The following is a 27,426-nucleotide window of genomic DNA, read 5'->3' as shown; positions in this document are numbered from 1 at the left end:
CAGGAGGAAGATTGAATACAAATCAAGTTTTATTGGAGGGCTGGGTGTGGTCAGTTGGGGCAGCCAAAAACCATCATGGCTTCTGTGAATGCTTCGAGGGCCTCGCACTGTTTCTGGTTCTCCATATCCTGGCAGTCTTCTCCCTCGGGCCAGAGCTCCACCCATGTATCCTTCCCAATGATGTAGCTGGTGCTGAGGAATGGAGAGCAGGTGAGGACGGGCTCCTGGGGACATGGATGCGGTGAGAGGGGGAGCCACACTCATGGGCAGGGTGGGCACTTACTTGGGCTTCTCTCCCCAGAGGTCAGAGGAGAGACCCCACATGAGGTACGTCTTCCCTTTCTGCAGCTTCAGGGCTTCTCTGCACTTGATGTGGCTGATGAACCTGCGCTCCTGCCCTGCCTGTACCTCATCTGAGCCTGCAGAGCCAGGAGAGGGAGGCTGAGCTCCAGGCAGAGGGAGTGGGACTGGGGAGGTGGGAAGATGGAGGGCTGGGTACCTGACTTGATGACCTGCTCGATGGACATGATGTACTCGTCAAAGTCATTTGACAGCTCCGTCGAGATGAGCTTGGTCTTGTACACTGTGGAGGGGGCAGGGGAGGAGCAGTGAGGGTCATGAGTGGGGTTGGCCATGGGGCCCTCCCCAGCAGATGCACCTGGCCACGTGAGCCTCTAACCCCCCAAGTCTACCCATTCCAGGAACACACACAACCAAGCCATCCCACAGATATGCTCAGACTTGTGTACTCAGCCCTGACCATCCGTGAGTAGTTAGAGCTGCCTACTGGCTCATAGGACTGAGGCTATGGGCAACTCCAGGCCACAGAACCACACGAAAATTCATAGCCACGCATGCCACCCACATGGTTAGAATTACAGGCAAGTAGTCATATACACAGAGGTGGCTCTGCTCACCCGCAAACACCCACAGTGCCACAATGACAGTATCACGCAATTGCAGCAGCCTGCAAAACCACACCTGACTAGAGCCGTGTGTAAGGACAGTCATTTTCACGGTGGCTATGACTGCTATCCAATGTCACCCTTGACCACACTCTCATACACAGACATGCAAAGTCACTCATGGTCATAACACATACCCAACTCAGTCAGCTGTGTCCAATTACACCCATAGCAAGAGCCATGTGCACAGCTATAGCTACTGTGTGTGTGTGTGTGTGTGTGTGTGTGTGTGTGTGTAAACATGTTTACATGTTGTCATAATGTCAGTGGTCAACCTGACACAGCTGGGAAAAGGGAACCTAAACTGAAGAATTGCTTCATCAGCTTGGCCTGTGGCCATGTCTGTGGGGCATTTTCTGGATTGCTAACTGATAATGAGAGACCAGCCCACTGTGGGAGGTGCCATGCCTAGGCTTGGGCTGGACAGGGAGGGGTGTTAGTAAGCTGCATTCCTCCACGGTCTCTGTTTTAGTTCCTAGCCTCCCTTGATGACGGACTGTGAACTCTAAGATGAAATCAACCCTTTCCTCCCCAAGATGCTTTAGGTCAGAGTTCATCACATCAACAGAGAAGCCAACTGGAACACATGTGTACATGTTCATGTGTGTGTATGGAGGCTAGAGGCCTACTTTGTCCTTTGTTTGACTGATGTGTGTTTCTGTGCATGTGAGTGCAGCATCCAGCAAATCCAGAAGAGGGCGTCAGATCTCCTGGGGCAGAAGTTACCTGCTGCTATGAGCTGATGAGCAGTGCTCTAACACACGGAGCCATCTCTCCAGCAAGCCCCATCCCTCTTGTGTTAGGAGACAGTCTTACTGAGACCTTAAACTCACTGGTGTGGCTGGGCTTGCTGGGCCCTGAGAACTTCCTGTCTCTGCCTCCCTGGTGCTGAGTTTTTTACCTAGATGCGGGGGATCAGGTCCAGGACTTCATGTTTGGGCATCTAGAGCCATAGCAACAAAGCTATGGTCCCTACCCACAGTTCCGTGGCTACATACTACAGCCTCCTGGCCAACTCTACCGTAGTCACTCTGCCTTTTCTCACTTGAGGCGCATACTCAGGCAGCTGGTAACCATGGCTCACCGCTATCTAGCTATGTCCTTGTCATTGAGACCTCAGGTTCTGGAGGGAGGGCCCTTAAGACTCAGGAAATGAAGCAAACCTACCAGGCCTCTTCCAACAGTTATAGAAGAGCACCCCCCCCCATGCTTCTGCAAGGAACCCCTCACTCCAGCTCTTATGAGTGACCCCAATAACTCACTGGTTCGTCAAGCTGGACTTGGGTGGCTAGTGCCCCTCCTGGGTTGAGCATCTCCGCAGGAAACATCACACAACACAGACCACGTCTGCCAAACGCTAGGCCTTCACTACGTCTCTACACGTGTCCCCTACACAGCAGTCAGCCGCAGCCACAGCCTGATAGGGACACACACAGTGCCACTGCTGCTCCCCACTGGCCACACACTGTCACACCACCCATCGCCACAGGGTCTGATAAAGCCACCATCCGCCACACTCACCATAGTCCACTCCAGGTTCACAGGCTTTGTCCAGCCGGTCATTCTGTGTTACCTCGTCCTTTGACTGTTGCATAAAGCAGTTCTCTGCAGAGTAGGATGCACACAGGCTCTTCAGTCCCTCTGCCCTCAACCCAGGACCCATTGCCTATGTTGGGGCTAGTTTCAGTGGAGACACGTATCCAAACTCCATGTCCCCTGGGGGTGGCTTTTAGGCTTTCCTGCCCTATGGGAGTGGAGAGTCTATGCAGATGTGTCTTGCCCATGTCCACCCCTCACACCATCCTAGTGCCCACCCTCAGCACAGCGGCACATTTCGTTGTGGCAGAGCTTGCTCAGCATTCCATCCTCCTTGTCCGGATGATAGAACCGGGTGCATGATTCCTCTGTGGGGAGAAGAGATGGGAGGGGGTCAGAGGGCCATGGACTCCACCTCTGAGACCACTCCTGCTCAGAAATCCCCTCAGCCCTGAGATGCTAGGTACCCCACCTCAGACCCCATAACACTCTGCCCCAAGGCTATCTGATCTTTAGCTCTTTTGGACAATGGTGTCTTCAGACATCCCTATAGAGCCCTGAGACCCTCCGATGCCAAAACACTAGGTCCCTCGGATTCACAGGCCCTCCCATCCTCCAGATCTCTGGGACTTTCAAGCCTCAACATGTAAATCCTTGGGCCCTGAGATTCCCAACTCTCCCAATATGTTGATGCAGGCTGTCAGATTTCTGATACCCAGATACCCAGGGTCCTTGGACACCTGGAGCACTCAGCTCTCAAGGCCTGCGTTGGCTACTCACCCAGGTTGTAATAGGAGTAGACTTTGACCGACCCAGGCTGGATAAGTCCCATGTTAAAGAACTGGTCAATCCTGAAGGACAGACATTCTTCTTCAGAGTGTGAGATCTGAGGGGGAAGGAAGGAGCTGGTCAGTGGTTGGCACAGAGGGAGCCCAGGACACAATCCTGGCATTTGGAGCCATGGTGGAGAAACTGAGGGACCAGGAAGGTTCTAGAAGGTGTAGACAAAGCAGTAAAGGTTGTTGAGCAATCATCAGCTCTGTCTCCATTTTCTGGTATGCTGGGAGCCAGACTATTTGAAGACTTATTCTGAGTGAGGGGCATCTAGGTGACCAAGCTCCAGCCAGCAGGTCACTACCTTTAAGGAGGATATTGACACCTTAAGGAGCCACCTTCAGAGGGGATTGATGCCTGCCTGGGAGGAGAAGGCCAGGTCTCAGTGGAATGGGTCTGTTACAGAACATCATAAAAATGAGTCTGTCTTTCTGGACCTCTCTCAGCCTTTCCCTTGTGCTCTCTCCTGCCACCATGCCTGGAGGTTTTTGTTAAAGTCTAAACAGCTGGGGTCAACCAGGCTTAGGCTGTTGTTATTTTCCAATAACTTGACCTAAATAACTCTTTTCTCTGCAAATCATGCCACCTCACGTATTTTGTTTTTAAAACAAGTAAAAGGCTCATGGTAGTGCTCATGGAAACATCACATGCAGCCAAGTGTGGTGAGATATGGCTATAATTCCAGCATTCAGGAGGGTGAGACAGGAGGATTGTGAGTGTGTGAGTTGGGGACCAGTTCAGATGACAGGGAAGGACCCTGCCATTCACAATTAGATAAATATGCACAAACATGCACAGTTCCCTTTTCTTACGCTATTGGTGCAAACACCAAGATCCTGGAGATTGCAGAGCCACAGGGTGGAAGGCATTTGGGTCTCTAAGCATGGAGCAGAGAACTTTCTCTTATCTCCCACACCAGTTAGGGTGGGAATCGAGACACTCTTAAATTAGTCAACTTATTATACAAACTCTTTCTCCTATCACTTTATAGCACAGATCCTATATTCAAGATGGAGGGAGAAACGCATCCAGGAAGGGGAAGGGAGGCACAGATGCCTCCCAGGGGACAGCCATACCTTGTCTAGGTAGATGATAAGGGTGTACTTGTCGGTGAGTTTGTTTATCTCATACTTGGAGATGTATCTGTCCACTCCACGGGTCAGCTGGGGAAGAGCAGAGCTGGTGAAAATCCCTCCCTTTCTTCCCACAGCCTCATCCAGACCTCAGGCTCCTCCCCTAAGCCCCAGGCCCAAGCCTCCCTACCGCTTCCAGGTCTTCTGTGTTAGGAGCAAAGCCAGTCATCATGGCGACATCCAGGATGGACATGGTGGCATCCACATCTCCCAGGTACCTGCACATGGCAGAAAAAGATGATCATCTTTCAGGATGGGCTCGACACCCAGGGCCAGGGTCGGGATGAGGAGGTCTCATCAGAACCCAGGCTCCTGCTTTCCCCCTGGCACTGAGGAAGAGTTTGGGTTGGGAAGCACTTGCTGAGGGCTTTATAAGTTGACATAGCCAGGTGCGGTGGCTCATGTCAGGCAGGCATGGGGGTTCATGCTGCTGTCTCAGCACTGGGGAGGCTGAGGCCGGAGGACTGTGAGCTACTTAGTGAGTCATCCCAGGCCAGCCTGTGTTACAAAACAAAACAGGGTCTCAAACAAAACCAAATATAGTCCAAACCCAAAACTAAACTAAACAAAACCACAGTAACCTGGTGACAAAGGTAAGGCTCTTGTCTAGTATGTACAAGCCCTGGGTTCCATCTATCGTGTACACCCTCTAATAAAAGGGGCAGTGCAGAGATCTGGTGTGCCATTATGGAGAAGCGCATGGCAGTGCAGAGGTCTGGTGTGCCATTATGGAGAAGCGCATGGCAGTGCAGAGGTCTGGTGTGCCATTATGGAGAAGCGCATGGCAGTGCAGAGGTCTGGTGTGCCATTATGGAGAAGCGCATGGCAGTGCAGAGGTCTGGTGTGCCATTATGGAGAAGCGCATGGCAGTGCAGAGGTCTGGTGTGCCATTATGGAGAAGTGCATGGCAGTGCAGAGGTCTGGTGTGCCATTATGGAGAAGCGCATGGCAGTGCAGAGGTCTGGTGTGCCATTATGGAGAAGCGCATGGCAGTGCAGAGGTCTGGTGTGCCATTATGGAGAAGTGCATGGCAGTGCAGAGGTCTGGTGTGCCATTATGGAGAAGTGCATGGCAGTGCAGAGGTCTGGTGTGCCATTATGGAGAAGCGCATGGCAGTGCAGAGGTCTGGTGTGCCATTATGGAGAAGCGCATGGCAGTGCAGAGGTCTGGTGTGCCATTATGGAGAAGTGCATGGCAGTGCAGAGGTCTGGTGTGCCATTATGGAGAAGCGCATGGCAGTGCACAGGTCTGGCATGGCAATATAAAGGGCTGGCGCCGCAGTGTGGAGGGCTGGTGTGGAAATGTGCAGGGCTGGCATGGCACATGGAGGGTAGACGTGGAAGTGTGGAGGGGTGGTGTGACCATGTGAAGGGCTCGTGTGGCAGTGTAGAGTGGCTGGTGTGGCAGTGTAGAGTGGCTGGTGTGGCAGTGTAGAGTGGCTGGTGTGGCAGTGTGGAAGGCTGGTGTGGCAGTGTGGAGGGCTGGGGTGGCAGTGTGGAGGGCTGGCGTGGCAGTGTGGAAGGCTGGTGTGGCAGTGTGGAGGGCTGGCGTGGCAGTGTGGAAGGCTGGTGTGGCAGTGTGGAGGGCTGGCGTGGCAGTGTGGAGGGCTGGCGTGGCAGTGTGGAGGGCTGGCATGACCATGTGAAGGGCTCGTGTGGCAGTGTAGAGTGGCTGGTGTGGCAGTGTAGAGTGGCTGGTGTGGCAGTGTGGAGGGCTGGCATGGCAGTGTGGAGGGCTGGCGTGGCAGTGTGGAGGGCTGGGGTGGCAGTGTGGAGGGCTGGCGTGGCAGTGTACAGGGCTGGCGTGGCAGTGTGGAGGGCTGGCGTGGCAGTGTGGAGGGCTGGCGTGGCAGTGTGGAGGGCTGGCGTGGCAGTGTGGAGGGCTGGCGTGGCAGTGTGGAGGGCTGGCGTGGCAGTGTGGAGGGCTGGCGTGGCAGTGTGGAGGGCTGGCGTGGCAGTGTGGAGGGCTGGCGTGGCAGTGTGGAGGGCTGGCGTGGCAGTGTGGAGGGCTGGCGTGGCAGTGTGGAGGGCTGGCGTGGCAGTGTGGAGGGCTGGCGTGGCAGTGTGGAGGGCTGGCGTGGCAGTGTGGAGGGCTGGCGTGGCAGTGTGGAGGGCTGGCGTGGCAGTGTGGAGGGCTGGCGTGGCAGTGTGGAGGGCTGGCGTGGCAGTGTACAGGGATGGTGTGGTAGTGTACAGGGATGGTGTGGTAGTGTACACGGATGGTGTGGTAGTGTACAGGGATGGTGTGGTAGTGTACAGGGCTGGCATGGCAGTGTGGAGGGCTGGCGTGGCAGTGTGGAGGGCTGGCGTGGCAGTGTAGAGGGGCTGGTGTGGCAGTGTGGAGGGCTGGTGTGGCAGTGTGGAGGGTTGGCGTGGCAGTGTACAGGGCTGGCGTGGCAGTGTGGAGGGCTGGTGTGACTGTGTACAGGGATGGTGTGGCAGTGTGGAGGGGTGATGTGGCAGGGTAGAAAGTTTGCATGCCAGGCCAGTTTGACAGCTTTATCAGTAAAGTCTTTGTGAGTGTGATCACCTGTTACCCATGTTAAAAAGAAAAAAAAAGATCAACCATGGTGGCTAGCACTGCTACCTACTGAGCCATCTCTCTGGTACATGCCTTTAGATCCATTCCTGGGGATACGGAGTCAAGAGAAACTCTGGACTCACTGCCCAGCTAGCCTAGTCGGCTTGAAATTTTCCAGGCCAGGGAGAGATCTGTTTCTAAAGAACAAGGTAAAGGGCCAGGGACGTGGCTCAGTGAGCAAAGGTGCTAACCACTGTGCTTGACAACCTGAGTTCAATCGCCAGACACACTTGGTGGAAAGAGAGAACCAACTCCTACAGCTCTCCTCCACATATATGTTGTGGCATGAAGCAGTGCACATATCCACATCTGTGCATGCACAGTCACACACACATGCATGCACACACACTCTCACACATGTGCCTGTACATACACGCATGCATGCACACATACTCCTACACATGTGCCTGTGCATGCCTACACACATACACACACACACACACGTGTATGCAGATGCAGGATGACGGAAATAGAAAACTGGTCAACAGAGATGATCACATAACAACAACAACAACAAAAAGACAAAAAAAAAAAAAATGAAAGTTGCCCTGGTGCTGAACTTTGTAACATCAGTGTCACTTTAAAGAGAGAAAAGATGGAGGGAATGTGAACCGTGGGGTCATGTGAGAGATGTGCTGTGTGGCCAGAGGGATGGCAAGCTTGTCAGCTCTTAACAAAGGAGATGCAGCTCGCAGCTCTCGCACTTGTGGCATGTGCAAAGCGGGGACGATGAAGAAGTCTTTGTAAAGGTGGGGAGAAGGAGCAGGATGAGCCCCAGGGACCCAGATCCTCACCTGGTGCAGATGTCAAGGACCATACTATTGTGGGCGTTTTCGGGCTTCTTGGCTACAAACACAGAAACAGAAAGATGGGAGAAGGTGCCTTTGGGTCCCGGTTCGGGAGGACTGCTGGCGGTAGGTCAGATGTGGTGCTGGAAGGGTCTTTATTCCTCTTACCTTCTTCAGGGGCTGGTCTTAGGGTGACGCTGAGGTCAAACTTCTTGCAGGTGACTTTGCCTTTGACTTTGGCATGATACACTGTGACCACCTGGTGAGATGAGAGAGCATCTCATGGGAGCATAGCTTGGCTGAGGACAGGGAGAAAGGCACAGGGGAAGGCGGTGGACCTGGCCGATGGGTTCTCCTTTCTTACCGACAATGTGCCTTGGCCTTTTCCTTTGGCTGTTAGAGTGAAGCCCTCATTGTGCTTGGTCTGCAAGGAGTTTGGGGAGAGAAGTGGGGTGGGGCTTAAGAGCCAGCTTGAGGACCAGGGAGACAGTATAAGAGGCTAGGGAGCCTGGGTTTGATCCCAAGAATCTAAGTAAAACAAGCCAGACATGGGCTTGAAATCCCAGAAGAGGGGAGGCAAAGAGAGGGGGATCCTTGGGGCCTGATGGCTAGCCAGCCTAGTCTATTTGGTGAATTTCAACCCAGTGAGAGACTCTCTGGAGAAACAAGGTGGACAGCACCTGAGGACAGACAGCTCACTTTGTCCTCTCACCGCCCCCCACAAACATACATGCACATGAGCATGCATGTGTGCACGTGCGCACACACACACACACACACACACACACACACACACACACAGACACAGGGCCAGCTTCCTCTGGCTCTGGCAGGCATCTGACGTCCCTCATACAGCCTTAGCTGATATGAAGGGTTGGAATCCAAGGAGGTGAGGGGTAAAGCTCTACCTCCTCTGATCTCAGGAGGCTGCCGGTTTCCCAGAGCAGGCGAAACTTTACTGGGTTGCTGCGGCTGGGGAGTTGGAAGGAGACATCCATGTTCAAGTCCTTGTGGTCAGGGACGTCTGTTTGGTATTGAGCCAAGGCTTGGAATACCATGAAGGTGGCCTAGAACACAAGAGATAGAAGGAGCATTAGCCTTGCATTCCTTCTAGTGGTTAGGATTGCTGAGGAGCTAATGGTGTGTGGGTCAGAATTACTCCATCAGCACCACACACAGACTCTTCCAGAGAGTGCAGAGACGAAGACAGAAGGGGTGGACATCTCAGAGCTCACTGTGAGAGAAGCCCAGGCCAGGGCTGGTGGGCAGTCATTCTGTGGCTTAGCATCCACCAGACTGTGAGGGGGACAGTGGTGATCACTGGGCACTGAAAACCTGTCTAGAACTCCCCAAGGCAGTGAGCTTTTGTTCAGAAGCTACCAGTGATGAAAACATGTCAGGATCTATCAGAAAATCCAAGTGGAAGACTGAGGGTCAAGGACCTCCAGACCCATCAAGAGGAAGGTGCCTTGGACTAGAACTTAGGAAGCCAGAAAATTAGTCTAGAACCATCTCATGAGAAAAAAAAACTGGGCTATGGAGGCACCAAACTCTAAAGTGATACTAAGGATGGAACACTGAGAGGTGAATAACAGCCCACGAGAAAGAAGGATCAAGCTGGAGCCCAAGCTTGCTTTGCCTTAACTGGCTAAAGCCATCACATGGAAGAGTCTGGAGAAAGAGACGACACCTTGTGTAGGTGAGGACTGCTCTGGAATACACCAAGGACAAAAGGCGGCTGTCAGGCAAGCACGGGGGTAGAAATGGGATCTTGGCCTAGAACTCATCCTTGGGAAAGGGTGACATTTGAGAACTCAGTGGGAGAGAGAGCATGACCAAGAACCCGTTTGTGAGGGAAGGGGTCATTGGGATCTCCTTGGGCTGAGGGAAGTGATCTAGAACCCTACAACCGGAGGGTGGCATTGAGCTGGGAACATGATCTAGAACCCACACACGTGAGGTGGGGAGTCAGGTCAAATTATGACCACGTTCTAGAACATTCCGGTGAGGGGGCCATTAATATCCTGGTGAAACTAGAAACGTGTTTTAGAGCCCTCCGGTTAAGGTGACATTGAGGGGGCAGGCTAGGAACATGACCTAGAACACTTTGATGAGAAAAGGAAGGGGACATTCAGGAACCTAGTGGAATGCAGGATGTGTTCTAGTGGGGCAGGGCATCTGATCTAGTTTCTCGGCTTGCCTGCAGTCTCCCACACTCCTCAGGCAGAAGAGCTACATGCCTGGATCTTGGTGTCCTTCCCCAAGGAGACCTGGGAATTAAGCATTAAGCATGGGGCCACTTGCCTGGGTGGAGCCGTAGCCACCTCCATAGTATCTTTGTTCATTGAGCCATCGCACCACAGGACCCACAGAGTCGAAGTCCTGCAGCTGCAGCAGGGTAAGGAGGGCATAGGATGTGGCCTCCACATTGTAGAGATGCTGGCCAGGCTCTTCCCAGCGGTTCCCATCTGCAGGAGAGACAGCCGAGCCCTTCATCCACCGCCCAGTAGCCCGAGAATGACTAAGGATCTGGCTCTCCCCGTACCCAGTTGGCCATGTTTCTTGGTCACCATCCTCGTGCTCAATGTTGATTATCACTCTGAGTTACCTGCACACAGTCCCCTGGCTGTGCCAGTCGGGAGTTACCCTGACTGTGCTGACTGATGTGGGAAGACCCATCTTGGCTGTGGGTGGGACTCTCCCCTGGAATGGGGGTACCAGACTGTGATAGATGGAAAACGCTTGCTGAGTGCTAGTGAGCTTGTGGCCATCCCTCTGCTTCCTGATTAGGTCTCACTGTCTTGATTTCCCTGCTGTGATGGACTGCACCCTTGACCTGTGAGCTGAACAGAGCCCTTCCTCTATTGAGTTGCTTCCCTCAGGGGATTTTATAACAGAAACAGGAAAAGAAATGAAGCTCATCTCCAGCCCACCAGACCCTGACACTCCTTCCCAGGCCCTTTCTGCTCCCTTGGGCTTGGATGCCCAGGGTATAGTTGAATGAAAGAAAGAACAGGTCTATTATATGGTTAACATTGAAGAGTCAACATACTTTAGAGGCTTCCAGTGCAGTGTGTGCCATCCATCTTACCCCTTGCCTAACAGCCATACATCCTGACTCAGCGTATTTAGAACCCTCCCTCACCCACTGGCCATACACCCCTTCTCCTTCAAGTGACCCCTCAAACACCTACACACCCAGCCCTTCTCCCTTGAGGTGACCCCTCACCTTTGGCTGTGTTCAGAAACTTGCTGAGGTAAGGTTCCTTCATCTTGTTTATCAGGGCCAGAGCATACCCAGCAATGGCCACCGTGTATGGTCTCTGCAGGTTCAGGTAACTGGCTTGGATATATTCCCCTGCCTTGTTAATGCTCCCAGGAAGGCTCTGTGAAAGAAAGATGGTTAGGAGCTCACACATATGACTTCTGGGCCACCAGGATAGTATCTGTACCCTGGGACTGCCCTGTCTTCAATGTGTCTGGCTTTAAGTGTTCCCTGGTTGTTGAATACTTGTATGTGCCGAGAGCAGCCTGTAGACTAGGTGTGTGCAGAAGAGTGTGTGACTGTGGGTTCTTGAGTAGGTGAGTCCTGCTTCATAACAGTGGTGGATTATGTTGTGTATATACTTCCCCAGGGATGTCACCAAACCAAAGAATGTCATAAAATGTCCCAAATGGGCATAAGCTAGAAGCCATATTCAGCATGTCAGTGTAAGCCTAGGTCAGCTGCTCTCCTCCATATCCTCATTGCTGTCATCACACCCTTATTACGGGCTTGATTTTATTCATGCATTGAATTTGGATGTGCCCCTATTTGCTCTGAGTGAAATGTTCCCTCCAAGGTGGGTCAGGGAACTGTGGTGTTCATAAAACTCTGAAGACGGTGAGAGATTTAGACCAAGACTCAGAAGGCTCCAAAACCTCACAAGCGCTCATGACTCTCAGGAAAGGTATGAGCTACACAAAGCCCCTCCAGATGGCTTATAAACACAGGAAGTGATCACTGAGGTAGAGGAGTCTCTTTGGTAGATCTGTCCACACGTTGCACAGGGGACTTCAGATGCACAGCCTTTGTGACTCTTCACTCATGATGGGGTGGGCCTTTTGGCAACACAGCTGTCTTTGAGATACCCATGCTCTCTTAAGTGACCTCAATAAACTTGATGCAACTTTCACCAACTGAACTTGGCCAGAACCATTTCCCTGGTCTGTTCTTGACCCCCATCGAAGGTGATAGATGTTTGTTTGGATCTCCTCCAGAAAAATCACATACCAGACTTCATTAAAAAAAAAAACCTATGGAATCATAACTACAGTACACAGCAGGTATCGTGGCATCTCCGCAAGACCATCTAAATAGTAAGTAGAGAGGGAGAAACCTCCCCAGCAAAGGCAACTACGACTCCTCTCCTGGTTAGCTTCAACTGTCAACCTGCCGCAGCCTAGAGAAGGGAACCTCAGTTGGTGAATTGCCTAGATCAGATTGGTTCGTGGCCATGTCAATGAGGGATGTTCTTGATTGCTAATAGAGTGGGAGGGCCACTGTGGGCGGTGCCATCCCTAAGCAAGTGGTCCTGAACTGTCTAAGAGAGCTAGCCAGGATACAGGGTTGCCAGTGAGCCAGCAAGCAGCATCCTCTCATTGGCCTTGAGTGAGGTGAGCTCATTGGTCTGAGGTATTGGAACAGCAACCACGTCTGCCTTTGAGTCTCTGCCTTGACTTCCCCCAGGGATGGTCTTTGGTCTGGAGCTATAAGCTGAAAGGAACCCTTCACTCCCTTAAGTTGCTTTTGCTCAGAGTGTTCTATCACAGCAACAGAGGAGAAGCTAGACTACACACACACACACACACATACACACTCATACACACACACACACACACACACACACACACACAAAAAAAAAAAAAAAAAAAAAAAAAAAGCTGGAGTGGGTGACATGGCAGAGAGCTGAGAAGACACTCACATTGACCTGCCCCTCACAGATTTCTCTGGATTCCTGCAGCGCAATGAGGACGAAGGCTGTGAGGGACACATCGGCTTCCTTGGCATTCCGGAAGCCTCCCTGTGATGAGAAGCAGAAGTGGGTGTGCATGTGTCCTTACCTAGCTAACAAACACCCTGAAGAATCGAGGAGTCTGGACTCAGCTCCCCACCCAATAGGATCAAACTCTCATTTGAATCAATTGAATGGTTTGTTCATTTTCTGTGTTGCTGGGACGCCTCTGTGCTGCTGCCCGTATAATGGCTGAGGAAAGCAGACCTGGGTCCTAGCCCACACAGGGGTTCATGTCCAACAGGGATATGGATGAGCTACCCCTCCTCCACAGACAGAAGCGCTACATGGATTATGGTGGGGTTACCTCCCTACATGCGCACAGTAAGTGGGAAATCTCTTGAGTCAAAACACTTAAGTAGGGATTGAAGAGATGGCTCAGCTCAAGGACCCGAAGTTTGATGCCCCAGAACCCACATTAAAATAAAAAGTATCTGTGTATGTGCATATGATGGCATGTGCCGGTAACACAGGTTTGGACAGGCTGATACAGGGACTCAGGAACTGGCCAGCCTATCCCTTCTTCACCAAGTGACCTGACAGACAGCGTAGCACCCCCTCTTCTCCCTCCTGGGACTCTGTATCCCTCTGTCTGGAATCCCCCTAGCTCTTACAATCATCTCTTGGTGAATCACGGGTCCATCCTCCTGAAAGACACCATCTGGCTTCTGTTTCTCCAGGATCAGCCACTTGACAGCCCCACACAGGACCTGAGAGTCGATGGCGATGAGGTTGACAGCCAGAGAGAAGACCTTGACCACATAAGCTGTCAGCCTAGGAGTAGGAGTTTTAGGGACACCAGTTACGAACCAATTGGCTTTGGGAACCAGAAATTGACATCTTCGCTCACCAATGAGCAGTGAGGGGGCGGTGCCAGAGTGACTCAGTTTGTATTTTTAATCTCAATCTATTTATAGGAGTCTAAGGCTCACTCAGTCCCTGCAGCCTTGACTGGACAGACAGAGGCCAGACCACCCTTGTTGGGGGCTTAGATTTTGTTCAGGTGGATGTTGAGGCAGAGGGGCCCCAGCTGACCATCTGTGCTTACCAGGTGCTGGGGGCTCGGTTGTTGAAGGCAGCATAGGCAAAGCTGGGCTGTTTGAAGGCCAGCTGCTGGGTGTACCCTGTGGGGAACAGACAGGGTCACCAAAGGGAGGAGTGAGCTGAGGCTGGGCTGACCAGGGTGGACAGCGGATGATCTGGCCACAGTGTGAGGTGGGACATAGGTTCAAAGAGGGTAGCGCCAGGATCCTGGAGTGGGAGGTGGGGTAGGGCGCTAAAGGAAGGCTTGAAGAGAAGAGCTCAGAGGGCAGGGATAGAATGGGGGTGTGAGTGGGAGGGCCTCACTGAGGAGCGTGAGGGCAAGGATGCTGTATGGGGTGGGACAGAAGTGCAGAGAAGGAAAAGGGCTCAGTGGGCGCATGGATTCTTAGAGGACTCAGGCTGGGCCCAGGGATCAGACAGGAAGTGAGCCATCTCTGAAGACAGGAAGGGGGAGGAGCCTGGAAGAGACACAGAGCCATGGGAGCAGGGAAGAGCTTGGGAGAAGATCGAGGAGCCTTGGGGCCTCCGGAGGATGAGCAGGTGTGGGGATGCTCTAGCTCAGGCCCACCTTTCTTGATGAGCTCCAGAGACTCCTGCCTCTTCTCCAGGCCGAACTTCTCCCACTGTTCGGTCTGGTCCAGGTAGTGCACCGCAATGACTGTGGGTGTCATGCCAATCATGTTCTGCTCCCCACAACCCGAGGGGGTCACAATCAGGTGTTTCAGCCGCTCCCCATCCACAGAGTCCTCAACCATCTGAGTCACCGGGGTTCCTGCAGCCCAGGGTGGAAGAAAAGGCCTGTTCTAGCCAGTCTCTGACCAGGGCTTGGTGACTGTAGGACAGTGCGTGGGGTCCTGTGTGGGTTGGCGGGAGGTGACACCCCTCCTCTTACATTTCACTTCACCTTTAGTTAAAATAATGGCGGTAAGCCGGGCGGCATTTGAAGAGGCAGAGGCAGCCAGATCTCTATGAGTTCGAGGCCAGCCTGGTCTACAAAGTGAGTCCAAGACAGCCAAGGTTACACAGAGAAACCCTGTCTGGAAAACAACAACAATAACAACAACAACAAAAATGGCAGTAGTCACAGGCAGCTCTGGCTTAGAGTGCACTGCTTGTGTCTGTTGGGGCACGCCACATAGAATCTCAGATAATCTCCAAACCAACTTCGCAGTTAGGCGCTGTCACTCGCTCTCTGTGGCAGCTTGACTCAGGGACGCAAAACCCCTGTTCTTCCTGGATGCAGGCGAAGGAAGCAGAACCTCAGCCCTTGACATGTGTAGCTTCTCATTTGAACGTCTTTACCAGCCAATGCTGTTTGCTGAACTAACTTCGGCAAGAGGCTCCTGCAGGCCGAAGGTGCACTGCTCCGGATGACGTGGGGGATCTGAGGTGCTATGGCTCAACCCCCACAGCAAACAAGGCAGGGAGTGTATGAGGTGTTTGAATGAGAACAGTTGTCACAGGCTCATATGCTTGAGTGCTTGGTCCCCGGTTAGTGAAACCGTTTGAGAGGGATCAGGAGGTGGGGCCTTGTCAGAGGCGGTATGTCACTGGGGTGGGATTTGAGGGTTCAAAAAACCCACTCTCAGCCCAGTCTCACTTGTTCTCTCTCTGCCTGCTGCCTATGGATCAGGATGGAAAGCTCAGCAACTGCTGTAGCACCATGCCTGTCTGCTTCCTGCTGTGATGGTCACAGACTAAGCCTCTGAAACAGCAAGCCAGACCCTATTAAATGCTTCCTTTGATAGAGTTGCTTAGATCACGGTGTCTCTTCACAGTGATAGGACAGTGACTAAAACAGTATCATTTAATGTCCTCATTTTTCTTAGGGGCAAAGTGAAGCAAGGGGAGACAGTGTGTTGAGATTCAAATCCTGGCATCCTGGTCCAGGGTCTTTCCTTTCCTTCCCTAGCCCCATTTCTTTTCTTATTTTTTTCCTCTTCTCTCTCCATTCCCCTCCCTATGAGATGGCTCTCAGTTCGCTTCAGCCTCCCAGCTGCTCTGACCCCTGCTTGGCAGGAAGTTTAGGCCATTTTACCTTGCAGGAGAATTCTGGTCTCAGAGTCTGTGTCTGGCACTTGGTCGCTGAGGTCTGCAGCGGGCACTTCCACTCTCTGTATTCCCTCTGCAGGATGAGAGAGTGAAGGAGGCTTGGATGGCACCAGCTCCTCCTGCCCCTTCCCTGGCACCCCACCACCCCCTTGCCCTCTCCGCCTGCCTCCTCACCTTGGCCGAGCTGCTCTGGATCCAGCGTTTTACTGATGACAGTTTTGTTGACTCTCATTCCTTCCGGCTATGGAGAAGGAGGGACAACATGACAACAGACACACAGATGGTCAGTAGGGCGCTGTGCAGAGGACAACGCCTTCCGAAGATCTCTGCCTCTTCTCCCTGTGTGACTGGAGACTAGTTACTTAACCTCTCTGTGTCTCAACTTCTTCTAAGGAGGAGGTGAGGCAAACACCTACCTTATATTCATATGTGTGTCTGCGCGCATGTGTGTATTTTTAAGTATCTGCGCATGGGAATGTGCATGTGTGTATTTATGAGTGTGCTCAAGTGTTCATGTGTGTGAGTGTGAGTATGCATCTTTGTGTATGTGCAAGTGTGCGTGCACGCATGTACGCTTGTGTGTGCAAGTATGCATGCCTGTATGAGTGTGTCTGCAAGTGTGTATGCGTATGTATGCATCTGCGTGAGTGTGCATGTGTGTGAGGTGTGTCTGTGCATGTTTATGTGTAAGAGTGTGTGGATGCACATGTGTGTGTATGAGTGTATGCGTGTGAGGTGTGCAAGTACATGTGTGTATGTGTGAGTGTGTAAACATGTATGCATACATTTATACCTATCTATGTGTATGAGAGTGTGAGTGTGCATGTAAGCGTGTGAAAATGTCAAAGTCATATGTCTTATTCTATCCCTCTCCGCCTCACCTTTTGTAACAGAGTCTCTTGCTAAGTCTGGAATCTTCCAGTTCAGCTAGGCTGACTGGCCAGTGATCCACTTCCTCTGGCTTCTATTTGGGTGCTGGGATCTGAACCCAGTTCCTCATGCTTAAACAACAATCACTTTGCCAGCTGAGCCCTTTTTTCTTAAAAAAAAAAAAAACTGAGACAGGGTCTCATTAAGTTACCCTTGCTGTTCTCAAATTCATGGCTCTCCTGCCCCCACCTCCCCAGTGCTAGGACAACAGGCCACACCCCATAGCTGGGATGGAGCCCAGAGCTTTGCATGAGCTCCCTGGGCACTCCACACCCTGAGGCCTGGCCAGTTCTCAGGTTCTGTGACACCTAGGGAACACAGGGGCCTAAGGTGATCCTTGGAGTCTCAGAGCCCAGGTCAACAGCACGGAGATCTGAAGAGCAGAGAGAACAGGTGCCCCAAGGACGCACCACGACCTTCAGTGTCTTTTTGACACCATCAGTGATGAAGTGGCCGAAGACAGCAGCCTTGACTTCCACCTCCTGGAGGCCGATTTTCAAGGGGACAATGACATAAGGCACAGCTATAGAAGACTTGGCGGGGATGTCGATGATCTGAGAGTAGCTCTTCTTGGCAGTGGCCATGCTGCAGAAGGCTGGGTTGTGCAACAGGTTCACCCGCACCTGCAAGGGAGGGAGGAGCCACGGAAGGTGCATGAGGGACAGGCCAAGCAGGTGAGGGAGGGGACACGGGAAGTGAGGGGAGGACCAGGGTAGATGAGGGTGGGTTCATGGGTCCTGGTGACCCTCCCAACTCTAACTGGCTCCTACCTTAAGAGGGCTGTTTTCCCGGTAGTTGTATAGAACAGCTCTGATCTCCACCTGTTCATTGCGCACTACAGAGTAGGGCAGCCGCAGGTCAATGAAGAAGTCCTGCATCACTCTGATCTCATAGGGGTCGGCCACACAGATCCCTGTCGGCAGAGAGAGGAGGGTGAAGGGTCTAGGGCGGGAGGGCTGCGCAGGGGGGGGAAAGCCAGGCTCCTGGCTCAAGTTCCCTGGATCAGCTGCCCTTGGCTGACCCCATCTGCAGAAAAGGGGAAACACTAAACACCCACTTGTGATTGACAGATCCCAGATGAGGTGGGATCACCGCCAGTTGCGTCCAACCTCTGTGAGTTTACATGTGCGTATGCACACACACATGGGTGCACATGCATGCACGCATGGGTATACAAGCATGCGGAGGCCAGAGGCTCACCCTGCCTGTCTTCTTCAATTGCTTCTCTACCTTATTTAATTTTATGTATGTGTACATGCAGCTCTGTGTTTGTGTGAATCCCCATGCACTCCCCACAGAGGACAGAAGAGGGCAGCAGATCTCCCGAAGCCTCAGGCAGCTGTGAGCACCCTGATAAGGGGACTGGGAACTGAACTCTGGTCCTCTGCAAGATCAGCAAATGCTTTTAACCACTGAGCTCCCCAGCCCTCTACTTTAATTTGTGGAACAGACTTTCTTAGTGTCCCTGAGGCTCACTGATTGGCTAGGCTAGCCGTCCAGGAAGCCCCAGGGATCCTTCTGTTTCTGTCTCGCCAGCCCTGGGATTACAAGCAGGCATTACAACACCCTGCTTTTTCTGTTGGTTCTGCAGGTGGGGCTCCTGTCCTTATGCTTGCAAGGCAAGAGCTGCACCACTTAGCCATCTTCCCAACCCCTCCTGTACCTTTCTTGCTTGACAAGCTCACTGCCAGAATCTCCCAGGTGGTGATGGAGTCTTTGAGAAAGATGTTCATGGTCTTCGTAGAGACTCTGGGTGGGACAGATTTTAAAAATTAGGCAGTAATATGTATGAAGACGGAGAAGGGTGCTGAGGAGGCGGCCCTTGGTGGAAAGTTTCCACTTGAGCTCTGGGTGGCACCTGTAGCTTTCCTAGTTCAGGCCATGAACCTCAAAGGTGACTCCAGAGGAGAAAGGAGGCTGGCAGGTGCATTTGAGATATGTAAATTAGCTGGTCAGGGACAAAGCCTTTGGAATGAGAGAATCCAAGCCCCACCTCCTGTTATACAAACACACACACACACACACATATATGTATATTTTTTACTGTGTGTGTGTATGTGTGAGAGAGAGACAGAGAGAGAGAGAGAGAGAGAGAGAGAGAGAGAGAGAGAGAGACTCATCCATCTGCCACAGCCTTCATGCGGAAGTCAGGGAAGAACCTCTGGGAGTTTGCTCTCTCCTTCCACCACATGGGTCAAGTGGTGCTTGGTAGCCGCCTCTTTACCCACTGACTATCCCGCCATACCCATTTTTCTCTGGTTCTTTCAACTCCTCTATGGTCCACAGCCAGCTCTCTGGAAAGTGGCTTCGAGAGACGATATCGTCTTCTGGAATTATGTCTTCATCCATATCACCTGAGGGTGGGTAGATTCGGTTTGGAAAAAAGACCTCCTGTGCAGATGGCTCCTCCCTGGCATACATTTCTGAACCTTGTAAATGCATTCACCACCGCTTTTGTTTGTTTGTTTTTGCATTTTAGGTTTTTTGGAGACAGGGTTTCTCTTGTAGCCCTGGCTGACCTGGACTTGCTTTGTAGACCAGGCTGGCCTTTAGCTCACAGAGATCCCCCTGCCTCTGCCTCCCGAGTGCTGGGATTAAAGGCGTGCGCCACCACACCCTGCTATGCACCCACCGCTGTGTGAGGGTTCCCACCAGCACCAGACATACTAGTCTATGGGCTCCTCTCTCTGTCCAGGAAGTAAAAACTAAAACCCACGTTCTACAGATGTGTTGGTGTCGAGGTAAGCACCATCCAAGCTGGTTGGGAAATCATTAGGTAGCTCAGGCTACCTAATGGGACCTGCAGCAATCCTCCTGTCTCAGCCTCCTGAGTGCTGGAATGACAGGCATGCGCTTCCACACCTAGCTTCAGCGTGACTTGAGTGTCGGAGAATTTATCGACATTTTGCTGTGGGCTGGGGGGTCTAGGTCTGGAAAGGCTGGTGGCTACCCTCCCTCCCTTAGTCTTTCTCTTGCTATGAAGCCCAGCTGCCCCCACCGTCCTTCTACCCTCCCAGGGGACAGGGTTAGGATCACAGTCTTGGGGCTACCCTTCCAACAGACAGGTGCAGCTACCCCATCACTAGGCAGGTGTGTCCCTCCTGCCCCCCCCCACCACAGTCACCCCACAAGGCACCACTCACTCCTTGCCAGGCCCAGCACATGGTCTCTCCGGTGTTGTTGACGAAGCTTGGTGATATAGTCGCAGCAGTCCATGAAGGCTTTCACACATTTCTCTCCCTGGGAGATGAAGCGGGCCCGGCGTTGGCAGGTGAGCCGCATAGGGATATCGCGCATGCCGTCCTCGCAACACTTGCGCAGAGCCTTGTCAGTGTACTGACCCGCTGCGGAAGGCCCAGACCCAGCGTCAGCCATAGCCATCAGGAGAACATTAAGCCAGACTCCAGGTAGAACTTCCCCAGGGCAGGATATGGAGGGGCGGGGGGGGGGGGAACCCTCTCCTCCTCCCTTGGGATTCTAACAAGATGGGGATGGGTGATGCACAGAGATGGGGTCAGCGGAGAGTTCCTCACCTTTGTCCATCCTCCTTTCCATCAACTGTACTGAGCGACGGCGACGGGCAGCTGGCTTGGCACACTCAAGATCTGAGGGAGGGCCAAGAGTGAAATGGGTAAGGCTGCCATGGGGTTGCTCCCTTTTTGCAGGAGAAGAGGCTGAGGCTCAAGGAGCAGCGCTGAAGGCTGGTGAGGTGGCTCAGTGGGTAGAGGGGCTTGCCACCAACTCTCATGACCCGAGTTTGAGCTCCAGGACCCACAAGATGAAAGGTGAGAAATGAGTAGTAGCTGGTGTGCATATGCACACACATGCACATTTGTTCACATATGCACACATACATGCACACATACAGAAGTGTACACACACACACACACACACACACACACACCTCTCTTTAATTTAAAGCAACTGAAAGCTAATGTTAAACAGAACAGGCACGGGCAGGTGCTGCTGGTGGATGAAGGGCAGAGATTCGGTCTCTTGCTCCCAGGGTCCTGCTCTTATATGGGCATCTAGTGGTGGAAACACGTCCCTCCTTGTGTCCACCCTGGTCTCTTTTCTCACTTGTCCTCTGTTCAGTCTGCTGGCCTTGACTTGTCTTAAAGGCCAGGCCTGCATCCGTGAAGACGCCAGCATAGTCCTTCCCGCTGCCTGGGGTGCAGCCGATGTCTGACTTTTCTACCACGTCCCAGATCTGCAAATGGGATGAGATGGGGTGAGTGGCAGGGGTAGAGAGAAGCCAGGTCAGCAGAGCCTCATACAATCTACCATGAAGCTCAACGCAGCCATTCCCACCCCTCTGACCCTCACATCCAGCCCTAGACAGACTCCTAAGCCAGCCTCTCACCCCCACCACCCACTGTGCTCCACCCCACGCTGCAGCCCCAGCCTGGCTCAGGGACTCAGGACTCACCTTGCTCTGTGTCAGTTTGTTCTTCTTATTCAGCACAAACACACCCTTGTCCACGGCCACCAGCCCAACTCGGGCCCCCTGGTTCCCCTCGATCCTGAGTGTTGTTTGATCCCCAGGTGCAGGCTGTCGGTTATTTTTGGGGTCACCCTTCACCACCAACTATAGGGCAGGCGGGGAAACAAAATGAAGAAGAGTCAATGCTGGACAAACCACAGAGGGAAGGAGAAGAGAGAAAGGGGGTCGGGTGGGAGAGAAGAGATAAGTAAAAGAAAGGGGTGAGGAGAGAGAGGGAGAGAGAGACAGACAGAGACAGAGTGACAGAGACAGACAGAGAGAGAGACAAAGAAAGAGAGAGAGAGAGAGAGAGAGAGAGAGAGAGAGAGAGAGAGAGAGAGAGAAGGGCAAAGGAAGGGCTGCAAATGGCGGTGGGGAGACAAAGGCAGGCAGATCTCAGATCTCTGTGGGTTCAAGCCCAGCTTAGTCTACATGTTGAGTTTCCCGACAGTCAGAACTGCATGGTGACACTGTGCTGGTGCACGCCTTTGATCCCCCCCAGCACACAGGGAGGCAGAGGCAAGAGGATCTCTGTGCATTTGAGGTCTACAGAGTGGGTTCCAGGACAGAGAAACCCTGTCTCAGAAAAAAAGGGGGGAAAAAAGCAAAAAGAAAGAAAGAAAAAGAAAAGGGGACTAGAGACGAGAGAGGGGCGGGGCGGGGGCTCACCGTGCCTACACAGGAATCCTTCACATCCACCCACACAGAGTCGGCCACCACCTCCCTCTGGCCATTGGCTCCAGTCAGGGTGTAGTAAGCCACCAGGCGGAAGGAAGGAATGAAATCTGGAGTAATGGGCAGGGACAAGACCACCAGGTCCTGGCCAGGCTCCCGAACCTGGCGGCCTGCCTTCAGTAGCTTCCCCTTGTTCATAACCTGGAGGGATGATGGGATCGCATTAGAGCCAGGATGGGCTGCGTGGAACGGGTGGGGGAGACACAGGGGCTGGGCAGGGATCCCTGGGATGCTGGAGGAGTGGAGCCTCACCCCCTACCCCCCACCCCTACCCCAGGTGGCCACTGACCAGGTAGGTGTAGTAGCGGATCTTGGCCTCTTGGTCTGTACGCAGGTGGAAGTTGACATTGAGATTGTCCCCTGGTTTGAGCTCCACGCGAGACACTGACAGGTGTAGGTAGTTATTGGAGTTGTACATAGTGTTGTAGGGCTGTGCGTGCATGGTCTTGGTGGCCTGCCGCGCCTCCGGGATACCCTCCTTCTTGGTCCTTACCTGGGTAGGGAAAGAGGGAGGCACGTGAGGGCTGATACTGATTGACAGCTCAACAGCTTCTAGAATCAATCAGGAGCCAAGCTCTGGCCATGACCATGAGGGAGTCTCTAGATTAGGTTGACTGCGTGGGTGGCACGGTCCTCCCCTGAACTAGAGGCCTGGATTGAACAAAAAGGAGCCAGTGAACTGAGCACCAGCATTCATCTCTGCTGACGAGACAGCTGCTCTATGCTCCTGCCTCTGTGCCCGCCCAGCCATGATAGGCTACGGCCTCGTACTGTCAGGCAAGGTACACCTTCCTGGACTGGAGCCACGACTCAGCGGTTAAGACCATTGTCTGCTCTTCCAGAGGTCCTGAGTTCGATTCCCAGCAACCACAGGGTGGCTCACAACCATTTATAAGGAGATCTGGTGCCCTCTTCTGGCCTGCACGTGTACATGCAGAGAGAATATTGTATAAATAATAAATGCAGGTGAAAAATAAAAGATATTTCTTTCTTGTTTTAACAGGCTTTCGTCAGGTGTTCTGTTCCTGCAACATGGGATGCTGTGAGTGAGCTAGAGAACCTGTCCTGAATCCAGCACAGCCCCATCTTTCCCTGGCCCTGGACCCCAGGACGGCAGCTTCAGACACTCACTGTGATGGTCAGAGGCTGCCGGTTGTTGAGAGTGTTGACGGTCAGTTTGGCCACACCATCATCTTGGGTGAGAGCCTGCGCATCAGATCCCTGAGTGACTACTGGCACTCGGCTGGCTGGAGAGCCATCAGGGTTGGTCACAAACACCTGTGAAGAGAGGCCGGTGGAGAAGGGTCAGGTGGTGTGGTCAGAGTGACTCAAGGTGGGAGTTAGCACTGGGCCTAGATTTTACCATGAGGTCGAAGGGCATGGCTGGCTTGAAGAATTTGGGCGTCTTGGTGAAGTGTATCTCATATGGAGAGGTTACAATTGGGATCCCAGTGTGTTCTGCCTCCACCATGTCACTGCCTGAGGGGGTGGATGGTAATGGTGAGGGCAGGTTCCCAGCAGCCCTCAGGGCCAGGCCTCCTTTCTCAGACTTCCCTCATGAAAGCAGGCCTCACCTGAGTGCAGGATGACAGTGACAGAGACATACAGGGACTTCCCCACCAGGGCATCAGCGTTGGAGGGACGCACTCCATCCAGCAGCACCTCTCGCTTCAGAGTTGCTTCCCCAGAACCTTCCTGGATCTGCAGAGGAGAGGAGAGGCCAGGAAGGGGAGGAGCTCAGACTGGGTGGCCTGGTATGGCAAAGGGAGAAGGGAGGGGCTTCGGGTGGGCGGGGCTCAGGGATGGGCGTGGCGAGGAGAAGTTGATGTTCTAGAGGCTGGGACAGTACCAACACACGCTGGAGGGAGTGGGCTAGAGAAATCCTCTTATCTCCATCCTGGACCCCAAAGATCACGAAGGCCGTCCCATCCACATCCTTCCCATACAGGAACCTGTGAGATAAGGAACCATTGGAGTCTTGGAGACCTCTCTGGCTGTGGCTGAAGACCCATTTCCCCATGTGTCACACCCACCCTCACCTGGCTGTTATGGAAACTTCCAGACCATTTGGGTCATCGATGTAATAAAATTTCTCTGCAGGCAGCACCAGGACCTCAAAACTGGGCAGCACTGGGATGGGGTGCAAAGATAATGGCATTGGCGTGGCTGTTGGGATAGCACAGGTGCAGCGGCCTCACCCTCAACCACTGGGTGCCGCAGGACTTACCATACTCCTTCACCTCAAACTCTGCAGTGAAGATTTGTTTTGGTGAGTGTTCATAGGAGGCTCGGATCTTCCACTGCCCCATGCTGCAAAAAGACGAGGTGTGTGGTGGGGCCCCCAAGCACCTCCTCCCTATCTCTCTTTTGGAACAGGGGAGTCCAGTTCCTGGAGACACAGACATACTTGACCAGTTCTGGAATGTTCCAAGACAAAGGCAAGATGCCATTCTGGTTGAGGGAAGACAGGGTGTCTCTCTTAATGGGCACGCCATCGGGGGTCTGTGGGGAAGGCAAATGGGATGAAGCAACTCTTCAGAGACCCAACCATTCCATCTCCTATGTCTACTGAGGCAGCAGTTAAGAACACAGACCTGGCTAACTCAGCCTGGGTTCAAATCCCTACTGTGCCACTTACAAGCTCTGTGCTCTCAGGCAACTAGCACAACCTCTCTGTGCATTCCTTGTATGTCTAAGATATAGTTCACACAGCAAGAGCCTGGGCATTTAGAAGATGAGGGGCATGTTGTGTATGTGTCTGGAGCAGAGAAAGCCAGACACAGAGAGGAGGAGGAAAGGAAGAAAGAAACTGGGCAGAGTGAGCAGGCCCTTCTGCAAGGAAGACTTTGATCTTAAAGAAGTGGGAGCCACAGACAGTTGTAGGCAGATTGGGGGAGAAATTCTCACACAAGTTTTCCCAGAGGCCCTCTCCTGGGCAGAATAGACTACACAGAATTCTATCAACGGTCATCCCAATTTTCAGATGGGGAAACTGAGGCTTGGGAAGTTTCTCTGGAGTCAGATTCCTCTGTCAACGGTCCTCTTGTGGGCCTCCCTAGGTCTCTGGTCTCTGCACTGACCACTCTGTGCAGCCATTTGCCCATGAACCCCACTCTGGGGGCTCTCCATCTCTGGGAAACTCGGTAGCTCGTACCTCAATGGTGACGATGACTGTCTGGCCCACGGGCAGGAGCTTGTTGTCCACAGTGAAGATCCGATAGCGGACTAAAGGATGAGGGAGGAGATGAGCAGAGAGTCCCATTAGACCTCAGGCTCTGGGAGGACCTTCCAGCCCTGGTGTGAGCAGCCTCTGGCAGCACTCACCTGTGGAGCCCGGGGTGTAGATGGTCTTGTCTGTCTGGATGAAGAGGTACCCACTCTGGAAGCTCACCAGCACCGCTTTCTCCACCGTTGCTGCCCCGAAGTTTGCCACAACTGTCACATACTGCTGCTCTTTATCTGCCTTGAACTCCTTAGTGGCTGGAATCTACATTTGGGCCAAGGGGGATGTCAGGAGTCTGGCTCAGGGTGACACTCCAGGAGAGCATCTCCCTGAGCCTCTGGGCCTCCTCTCTGTCTCCCCTCAGACAGGAGGGACTCAGAGGAGAGGCTAGTCAGAGGGGAGTGGTGCTGGGGGTGAGGGGTGGGGAAACAGGAGCTCAAGAGGGAGGGGCTTGAAGGGGAAGGACTCAGTTGGAGGGCCTTAGAGGAGAGGGGCTCAGAGAGGAGGGACTCAGGGGGAGGGGCCCAGAGGGGAGTGACTCCAGGGGGGGACGAGGGACATAGAAGGGAAGGGCTCAGAAGGGCAGGTAGGAAGCAGCCTGGAGGACCCAGCTGGACTGTAGGGGCTGTGGCTGATTGTAGCTCCTCAGTCCCTCACCCACCTTGATGGAGAGACTGCCCAAGTGTCCATTGGCTCTGGTAAGCACTGTCTTCTCACTGGTCAGCACCTGCTTCTTTAGGAAGTCCTGCACAGTGACTGTGACTGAAATGTCACCCTGTGCCTCGTGGGCCTCCAGCACGAAGATCTCTTCGCTCTCCAGGCGCAGGACATTGGGGGTGATGATGGAGAACCTGGCCGAAGGGTTTGGGAGCAGACGTCATCTCGAGGCCCAAGACTCCAGCCCTCATGACTGACTGGCCCAGACCCTGCTCCTGGGGAGCTCCTGGTACTGGCTGGGACATCGGCTGGCTTTTCCTGGCTTTGGCACTGGGTACCAACTCATAGGTCTTTCCTCATGCTGCGCAAGTGCTCTCTCTACCACGAAGCTCCACCCCAGCCTTTTCTCACTTTTCTATTTGGAGACAGCATCTCGCTACTAAGTTGTTCAGGCTAGCCCTGAACTCACTCTGTAGCCACAGCTTGCTTAGAAGGCGCACACCTTCTGCCTTGGGTTCCAGAGTAGCTGAGATGACAGGTCCTTGTCACCAGGCCCAACCTGAGCTTGGCTTTTGAAAGTCCACACAGTCAAGGAGTACAGACCCCAATAACCCTCCGGTCCTCAAATTTCAAACTGACTGGTGCCTAAACCATAAGACATCACAGACACCCTAAACCTACAGACCTTCTGTTTTATATATAGGCACCCCAATGCTACAATACTGTGTTCTGTGCACATGAGACTATGTAAACACCCTGACACACAAACAACCCAAATTCCAAGAGGCGTGGGGGATGTGCTCTTGGAACTGTGCCTGTGTGTGGGGGCCAGAGGAGGGTGTCAGGTGTCCTGTTCTGCCACCCTGACCTCCACATACCTTATTCCCTTGTGTTAGAATTCTGCTTCAGTCTGCCTACCTGTGATGTCATTGCCTACCTGCCATGGGGGTGGGGGGGAGGGCTGCCTTGCTCTGAGCCTGGCACTGGGGTGTCAGCCAGCAAGCCCAGCTAGTCTGTCTCCAGCCACACAGTGTGGGGTTACAGGCACTGGAGGAGGCCACTTCTGGCTTTTCCGTGGGTGCTGGGAGTTTGAACTAAGGTCTGTTTCACACAGCAAGAGTTCTTACCCACTGAGCCTTGTTCCAGCCCCCAGCACTAATTCTTAGCATCCCTCTCTCGTACCCTCCCTCACTCCACAGAGCCACACTCTCCCAGGTGCCTCCAAAATCCCTAAGGAATTGTGCCCTCAGACTACTTACATGGGGCTCCCCAGAGCCAGGGGGGAGCTGGCCAGCACCACCAGCAGCAGCTGTAGTAGCCGGGACCCTGACGCGGGTCCCATAGTGAAGGACAAGGGTGGGGAATGAGAGGGTGAGGGGCAGGGTGGGCAGTGGTGAGCCAGAGCTGTGGCA

The 27,426-nt window shown here is 53.2% G+C and overlaps 1 protein-coding gene across 1 annotated transcript; it reads right to left on the bottom strand.

Annotated features, from left to right (window-relative positions):
- Positions 1-11: 11 nt before the first annotated feature.
- C3 (complement C3) lies at positions 12-27,426 on the bottom strand. The gene is made up of 41 exons (XM_084795644.1): positions 27,274-27,426; positions 26,019-26,208; positions 25,459-25,621; positions 25,289-25,359; positions 24,542-24,636; positions 24,362-24,444; positions 24,174-24,264; positions 23,984-24,086; positions 23,709-23,835; positions 23,498-23,613; positions 23,266-23,412; positions 22,424-22,627; positions 22,069-22,275; positions 21,346-21,504; positions 20,997-21,126; positions 20,450-20,521; positions 20,060-20,260; positions 19,162-19,270; positions 18,580-18,665; positions 17,687-17,829; positions 17,327-17,539; positions 16,161-16,227; positions 15,973-16,059; positions 14,503-14,706; positions 13,939-14,014; positions 13,505-13,664; positions 12,801-12,899; positions 11,066-11,222; positions 10,141-10,304; positions 8,745-8,903; positions 8,201-8,260; positions 8,005-8,095; positions 7,843-7,894; positions 4,599-4,686; positions 4,412-4,498; positions 3,282-3,387; positions 2,780-2,869; positions 2,487-2,570; positions 500-583; positions 284-419; positions 12-192 (listed from the first exon to the last, which is right to left on the bottom strand). The coding sequence occupies exons 1-41, from the start codon at positions 27,354-27,356 to the stop codon at positions 51-53; spliced, it is 4,986 nt and encodes a 1,661-aa protein (XP_084651770.1). The 5' UTR covers positions 27,357-27,426; the 3' UTR covers positions 12-50.

Source organism: Acomys minous (assembly GCF_964271855.1).
Source record: "Acomys minous genome assembly, chromosome: 9".
Classification (NCBI taxonomy): Eukaryota; Metazoa; Chordata; class Mammalia; order Rodentia; family Muridae; genus Acomys; species Acomys minous.
The sequence above is the reverse complement of the archived record's forward strand: the minus strand, read 5'-3'. Positions and strand labels throughout refer to the sequence as shown.